General features: G+C 31.0%; 1 protein-coding gene across 3 annotated transcripts; it reads left to right on the forward strand.

Moving 5' to 3' along the window:
* The first annotated feature begins 3,798 nt into the window (after nt 1-3,798).
* LOC112453704 lies at nt 3,799-7,138 on the forward strand. Of its 3 annotated transcripts, none has more exons than XM_025014607.1 (5): nt 3,799-4,075; nt 4,407-4,568; nt 4,659-5,005; nt 5,494-5,825; nt 5,985-7,138. In XM_025014607.1, exons 2-5 carry the CDS (start codon nt 4,565-4,567, stop codon nt 6,265-6,267), a joined length of 966 nt encoding a protein of 321 aa, XP_024870375.1. In that variant the 5' UTR covers nt 3,799-4,075; nt 4,407-4,564; the 3' UTR covers nt 6,268-7,138. The 3 variants fall into 3 exon arrangements, with proteins under 3 accessions (XP_024870375.1, XP_024870376.1, XP_024870377.1); XM_025014608.1 differs by having other exon boundaries at nt 4,662-5,005; XM_025014609.1 differs by lacking the exon at nt 4,407-4,568.
* The last annotated feature ends 1,289 nt before the right edge of the window (nt 7,139-8,427 follow it).

An 8,427-nucleotide genomic window follows, 5' to 3' on the forward strand; every position in this document is an offset into this window, starting at 1 on the left:
TTGATCTCGCAAATGATTTTGAAAAGCTACGTACGTCACGATTAACTTCAGAATTTAAAATAGAATCCCATTTTTTATTGTATATTACTGTAGCTAACCTGGAGAATTTTTTGAAACATTTTTTTTGTGCCTGAATCTTTAATAATGAATAACTCCCTCAGTTATAAATTTTCAAACTTTCAGTGTATTGGCGTCATTCTTATTATCCATGTGTATCAGAGATTGATGGATTTACAGTCTGAAACTTTCTGTGTGCGTGCCATGCCTAAAAAGATCCTTTATTATGTTCTTGTCTTTAGTTTCTCGTTGGATTTTAATGTAGTTGGACATGGTGGTTTTCTCTTGCGTAAGGAGACTTTACACATTTAAAGCTTTATCTCTAAAATAAGGGATATAGTATTGAGAATTAGGAACAAAACCTTATTTATTACCTCTCCCTAAAGATAAGATCAGAATATCGACCAACAAAAACATTCGCCGACTTTCAGGATGTGTAAATAAATAAAATATGTATCTTTGGCTGCGGTCCACTTGACGCTACAAATGCTTAGGAGCGTTCTTCTTCTCCTTCTTTCTTCAGTGAAAGAAAAGAGAAGGGGAATGCTTCGAAGCATTTGTAGCGTCAAGTGGACCGCAGCCTTTAAGGGGATGCTGGAGACAGGTCTGTTTTACCGCGATATTTTCAGACACACAAATCTTTTGATTGATTTTACCGAATTAAAAATTTTTTGTCCAGAATTAAAGTATGGACGATAACAAAGACTGCAGACACTAATTGCGTATGAAAAACGAAAAAACATTAGAAAATTACAGTTTTATTTTCGATTCTGCGGTCGACTCATGACAACATTTGCTGCACATAAAAGTTTTAGACTGTGTACGTATACAAAAACCTTGCAACAGTCACGGAAATACAATAAGGAAGAATCCTGTGCTTGCAGAAATGAGCTGCGAGCTTTAGTATAAGAGAAAAGTGTGTTTGAAAATTTCATATGCATATGTTACGCGTCTCCCCGAATTCAACCAAAAACATACGAATCAGTATAACGGGTAGCCCTAGAGCAGGCGCTCTGTATGTATGTGTAAGAATCGGTGAGCACTTTTTTATCGACGCTGATCGAGTTTGTCTGCGGCTCCAGCGACGTAACGCGGTGTTAAATAATTTTAAGATTGCGAGAAAAACGCGTTAAGGCGTTAAGAATAAACAATTTTGTGTCAGATGCTTATAACCAATAGCGAACATTTAGAATAGCCAATTAGAAATAAGAGTTACGTCCTTGTCTTCTTGTTTTCGGATCGAGTTGATACTTGCACATTGTCTACCATATACATAAGACGTATAAGAGACAAGGGTGACGGCTGGTCTAGTGACCTAAAATAAACATTAGGTTTAGTTTAACTAAACATATAGAACTAAACATTCTTTTTATGGATAAATTGTTTTATATTTTTGATTGAATATAATAAAACAGTTTTATACACCAGATTTCTTTCAATATGTAACAGTTTTCCGTATTAGCGCGTGTACTTGGTGACTTTTTTACTTTTTTTTAGAAAGGTAATTTTTTAAATTATATTAGAGAACTACTCATGGAGTTCGTGATGGTTCTGTCCTTTAGTGTAATATCTCTGCCGACGATAACGTGTCTTAATTAATGAAGAACACATTAAAATAATTGCTGGCATAAGCCACGCCCTCGTCGCAAGACTATTTCCACGATTACGAGCTAACTCGATCCCTCGCAGATTCATTTTTCAGCTTCCACGATAAAATCGTGAATAATATTATAACGCAGTAATTACATCGCAACAAAATTTACATTGCAAAACATCCAATTCTACAACAAAAATAAATATTCCGCTCAAACTTTATTTCGACTTAAAAATGTATGTTGCAACTGCGCGAAAATATATATATATCTCTTGCCGTTTGTACTTTTCCGATAACCATGGAAATAAATATTTATTGTTTAAAAAAACAATTTGTAAGTTTAAAAATCATTTATAGGTAAAAGTTGCGTGTATATATATATATTTGATATGTGTATAACGTTCTTTCCACCGCGGCAACCTAATTATCTTTCTATTGATTAAATCCTTCTAATTCTAATCTAATCTATTGATTTCATTTTTCACGTCACGTTGTGGCATTTTTCTTCACATTACAATAAACAAGATAATTGACAAGTTATAATGACAATGTGTAGGAAATATTTGTATTTTAGTCAATTGCATTATTTTACCTGCCTATTTGTTGTATTTATCGCATTATTTTACTTGCCTGTTTATTGTATTAACTTTTGCAATTAAAAAATTTCAATTTTTATAAAATTAGTATAATATTAAGTTAAATAATGTTTTTTAAGAGATTATATTGATGATTTGCGACGAAAAAACAGATTAATGTTTTTAATCCTTTTTTCATAAAACTATTATATCGAATCTATTAAGCCGTAATTACATCTGAGATAACGTATGAAAATATTTTCGCATCTTTTATGTAGTTTAATTCAATTGCACTTATTTTTTTTATATTTGTCAAAACTGTCTTGAAAATTTTCTGATTATGATAATCAAATTCTGACACTAAAAATTTCTTACATTTTTCTATTTGTAATCATAAGAAAATGCCTAAAGCCTGAAAAATACCTTATAAATATATTAAAATACAATATAGCGACACTTTAAAAGAACTTTAATTATTTGTCATTCTTCATATTCAGCATATACAGTAACGTATACGATTAGTTTTAATCTTATCGTCTCATGTGTCAGAGAGATCATAACATGAATCAGTATGGACAGCTGTAAGAAAAAATATTATGCGATATTTTTTTCAATTTTGTCTTTTGACAAAAACGTCGAAAGAAGTTATTATTTATTAATCTATTCAATCTAAAACAATTGTCTGCAATTAATATAAAAATTTTATTTATAAATGTTTAAAAATATCTACTTAACATTAATTGATTGATATATGATTTTGTCATTTATTTTATTCTGAAGCTGAATTTTCCAGAAAAGGAATTATTAGAAGAAAACGACTGCAATTAAAAAAAAAAACAGTAATTTTAAACTGTCTTTTATGTATGTAAATAGAAAAACTGATGATTTTTGTTCAGAAACAGATTTCTATTCAAGTTACTATTATTAATTAAGCATGCGATATATTATTCATGTATTACATAAATATCTTTTAATATTTGCAACAAATTGTAATAATTGAGATAATATCATGAGAATAAAAAGTATTTTAAAATTATGTAAAGAAGACTATATGCTAGAAACACGCATGCGCTATACATGAGATTACAAAATATACATTCTGTGTCAATGTTAAGTTTTTTTGTATCTAATAGCGTTTTTCACTGGCAGAACTGGTGCGCACTCACAATCAGTGCACATTAAAGCCGTTGTACACTGATTTAATCTCTAATATTTAAAGTATAATATTTAAAATGCAAATATTTCGACTGATAAAATACCCAATACATATTTTACCAAATAAGTGCAATAAAGAATATTGAGGATTCCATGATTTAACCCGTTTATATTAAACATACACTTTTTTTTACGTTGGTTTGTGTACAACGGCTTTAATGTGCACTGAATGCGCACCAGCTCTACCAGTGAAAAACGCTATAAATGTCTAAAAGTGTAAACTAGAGATTTGACTGATCTGTTTGACAAATGCTTGTTTTAATCAACTTGGCAACGCTGCTTGAAATGCAGCAGCACGGCTAAGAGCAGCTACGTTCTTTTGTTATGTCTTTGTAGTATCCGACGCCGACGTCTCCCTCCGACTGCCTCCGTCTCCGACATGGAGAGAACGTGAAAGCTGATGTAAAACGCGAAGAAGCTATCGTAGCGTATCTACTGATTTTATCGGTTTATTTAAAAGTAAAGAACAGCTGTCATTATAGTGCTACGTCTCTTCTGATATTAACGTGCAAAGTGCGATAGTAAAGTACGATTAGTGTAATACGCGTTTAATGTTGAACGCAAAATGTGACGTGGCGATTCTTTCCCGAGTGCAGAAGTTTGAGTAGCCTGAACTCATCACGTTGTAATTTTCGTAAGTATACATTTCTTACAATTAGTGCAAACAATAAAAGAAAATAGGTATTAATCGCATTTGAGTCTTTAAATAGAATTAGTTTCTGCTCTTCATTTCTTTATGTATATAATTACGGAATTATCTGCAGTATGTATTTTTAATTTTTAAATAGCAACGAGAGACAAGCTACCTTATTACAATTATATATTTATTTTAAAACTTAATTCTATTTACGTATTTTCTCTTTTCCTTACAACAGAAAATTTCTCTTGTCTGATCTTAAATACTTGATTACAATTGACCATTGCTGATAATATACAATAACTACATTTTGTTCTATCTTTAAAAGGTATAATATAATAAATGTAAAAAGAAAATAAGAGTCACATTATAAGTAAAGAAATTACATATGGCATACAAATTTATTCTGACATCCAGTATATTACAAAGTTAAGAAAGATACATATATACCAACAAAAAAAATAAAAATAAAAAAAGGAATTAAATATGGGTAAGTAATGCATTCTAACATGACGATATCTATATTATATTATTTTTATAGCAGACAGTGGAATAATGTCAGACATTATTATTTTTATAGCAGACAATGGAATTCGAGCACTGGATATATTTAACAAAATGGACAACTTTCCATCGTTAAGTGCCACAGGGAACAGCGTCAGTAGAAATTGGTGCGCGTGGAAACAGAAATTTTTATCTTTTCTGCAGAAAGAAGATGCCAAAGAATTATACAAGAATCAATGGACAGTTATACTGTTAATGTTGATTGGGCCGCTTGGAGAGGCCGCATATAAGAATCTGTCTCAAAATGCTCATCAGACAAAAGATCTGGCAACAGTATTACGTGAGCTAGATATACACTTCATTTTTGGGCTTAAAAAAAAGCAGAATAGCGAGAATATCGACAAATATGTTGATAACTTAATGGTAAGCTGAAATAATATTGTAACATTGTACGTTAAAATCACTTTTTACAATTATTAAAATATTGTTAAAATACGATTATAATATAATGTTAGAATGAATACAATAGTTTCAGCATTATTAATTTTCTGTATATATTTTGCACTAAATTTAGTTATAAAATTGCTATAAAAATATCAATAAACTGAAAAATAATGTTTACTTTCCTATTTACATCTTTGAAATTTGAATTTGCTAAAACTTCATGGTTTTCAATCACCTTATAATTCATAAATTATTCATAAATTTCTTATAAATTTATAATAAAGAATATAAAGATATTGACTGTATATTAATGGAAAAATTTAAGAACAAAAAAAATGATAATTTTTTGTACATCATATCGAGTATATATAAAGTGTAAAAAAAATTATCTTTCTTTTCTCGACTGTTCCCTTCATCTCGTTTAATTCACATTAATGTGAATTCACATAAACATTTTTCTCTTGTAGCTTGTTGCTATTGCAAGCAATCACGGTGATCCCGTGAGCATTGTGAAGGAGAAAATTATAGAGGATATTAAAAATTACAATTTCACGGGGAAAGCTATGCTTCTTGTGCAGTCCAAGGGAGAGAATCTAGTACGTTATTTACAATCGATGGACCTTCATCAAATTACGCTATTTTGGAAACAGTGCGAGCAGCTTACGTTGCAAAAGAATAGCGAGAACGTACAAAGGCAGCCCCTTTTTAATTCGCAGTTCGACGAAATGAAATGCTCTCGCTGTGGTACTTGTCACAGCAGAAATCGTTGTCTAGCTCACGGGGAGCGATGTAACAACTGTAAGGCCCCGGACACACACTTTTTCGTAACAGTAACAGTAGGATTTTGACCAATCGTGTTACTCAATTCGGGAACGTACGGCCGTACGTTTTCGAATCGAGCAACGCGATTGGTCGAAATCCTACTGTTACTGTTACGAAAAAGTGTGTGTGACCAGCTTAAAGGTTACAATCACTTTACAGACAATTGTAAGGTAAAATACGTGTCTAACTGCACCAAGTGCGGAACGCATCACGTTCAGTCACGTTGCCTCGCTTTCGGCGAATTGTGCACAAATTGCGGCAAGGTGAACCATTTCTCGTGGTTGTGTCAAGTCCCTGTTGTAAAGAATTGCCATAGATGTGGTAAGGACCACGCTATATCTATGTGTCCGGCACAAGGTCGTGTATGCTCCCGATGTAATAAGCCAAATCACTTCGAAGAAAAGTGTTTAACCAAATGAATGATGAACAAAAACAATTTATGCGGTACAGATACTCCTTTGGAGATTTTAAAGGATAACGGCAGACAAGAGCTCTAAAATTTTATCTATCTTGGAGATTAATAAGTTCTCTGATCTATTGAAATTCTTCCTAAGTAAAAATTAAATTCTAATTTTCAGTATTAAATATTTTCGCAAGACTGAGGTCTAAAATTAAAATTTTATCGAAGTAAATATACTGTTTAAAATTGAGGAACATGATTTTGTTGTCTATTCCGTAAAGTCAAAATATAAAAAAAAATTTTTTTTTAAATCATCAGTCATCTTGGAAATTATTAATGTCTTCTGCTCATTCAAGATTCTCATTATATAAAAATTGAATTTAAATTTACCGGAAAATTTGTTTGAAATAAAGTCGCGAGCTATAGAGAACATCTGACATATCGCGATGTAGAAGTGAAATACTGTTTCAGTAATATATTCTTTTATGTACGCAAGATTTTTTTTTTTAAGATTATGTTGAAGATATCTATTTCTACATTTCTAAAATGTTATATCGATTAAGAAGTTTATTTGTTTTTTTTTTCTTTTGTAAGAGTTAGATATAGGAAAAAATGAATTTTTTTAATGGTCTACATACTTTAAAGCTTATTATACTTTGTTATGTAGAAAATTTAATCTATACAGCTTATATTTTATTTTTTGAAAAAAGTTTATAAGAGGGGATATTATATGTTTAGATAATTAATTATATGAAAAACCATCTTCTGTATTATATAATATAATGTAAACATTATTAGTAGGCTACCTTGCACGCTAAAATAGATCTATTTTTAATATTTTGTTTCTACAACTAAAAGAGATATTCAATAATTTTCTTTTTTTAAATAACTTTGCGTCTACAACAATTATCTATAATTTCAATGTTATCCTGTATGTTGTTAATTTTTCATTATAATATATAAATAAGCAACTTTCGTAAATATGTTAAATTAAATGTATAAACAATGAAAGAGTTCTTTGAAATAAAGAAAACAAAAGAAAACCATTTAATCAGTATTTGTTAACGAGACCGTATACAAAACTCCAAATTACAATATCCATTTAAAAACAAATGTACAAATACACGTATTAGCTTCATCGCTACAACCAATTTAAATTACGAAGTTGTGAGTAAAATGGCACGGCCGCGCGCTGTGTTTTCTGAACGCAGTCGTTCATTGATCATTTTGCGCCTCGTAAGCGGTCGATCATTCAAACTACAGACGGTGGCGTGATTGGCGTGAATAGACCAAACGAGCTCCACAGCAACAATGCTTGCTGGCGAGAACACATTAACTCAGGAACGGACGCTGAGGGTGATTTACCCCAGTATCGAAAAAAATAAAGCTCACTTAACAATAATTTTAATGCACTTTTTTCGTGTTAAAAAAAAATTTTTTTTTGTTTCTCTTTAAAAAATCTCGAATAAATCATAAATCTGTATACATGTTGTCTTTATACTAATAAATTATAAAAGAAAAATATGTAATATGTAATTAATAGCAATAATTTATAATTGGGGTGTAAAATCAGGTGACCATTTATTAAAAAAAAAAGGTAAATCTGAAGGAGAGCTCCCTCCTCACCGATTTCGCTGAATTTAGGCTTAATCAACGCGTTTTTGCACAAAACGAACGAATCTGGCAGAAAAAAGCCCCGCTCTGCCCCGCGAAGCGAGATATTAACTGTTAAAGTTGACGACTATCAGGTTATGAGACCTGTCATACCGACGCGATGTAGCGACTGGTAGCGATAAAATCAATTTAGATAACGCATGAAAGAGTGAATGATGTTCTAAAGACAATTTTTAAAATGCGTCTAAAAAATTATAAGATCTTTTATCAATATTTCTCACAATTTGAATTTTTGCGTCGCTGGGTTGAATGAAAAGAAACTATGGAGTGTAGAAATTTAGATAGTAGTTTATCACGAACCCCTAGTAGGATCTTTCTTCCATATTGGAACAAATACTAATATTTCAGTTTGAGTATTATTGTTTAATCCATTTAACGTGAAACAACTTGCTATTATATTTGTAATGTTCGTGCACGAGTGAAATGACGCTTTCTAAATTTCGTTATGACACTCGCAATAACTTCTAGCGTGAGAGGATCAACGAATATGAGAGACAGAGATTCA

Source organism: Temnothorax curvispinosus, unplaced genomic scaffold (assembly GCF_003070985.1).
Source record: "Temnothorax curvispinosus isolate PA1 unplaced genomic scaffold, ASM307098v1 QBEX01004614.1, whole genome shotgun sequence".
In the NCBI taxonomy this organism is placed as follows: Eukaryota; Metazoa; Arthropoda; class Insecta; order Hymenoptera; family Formicidae; genus Temnothorax; species Temnothorax curvispinosus.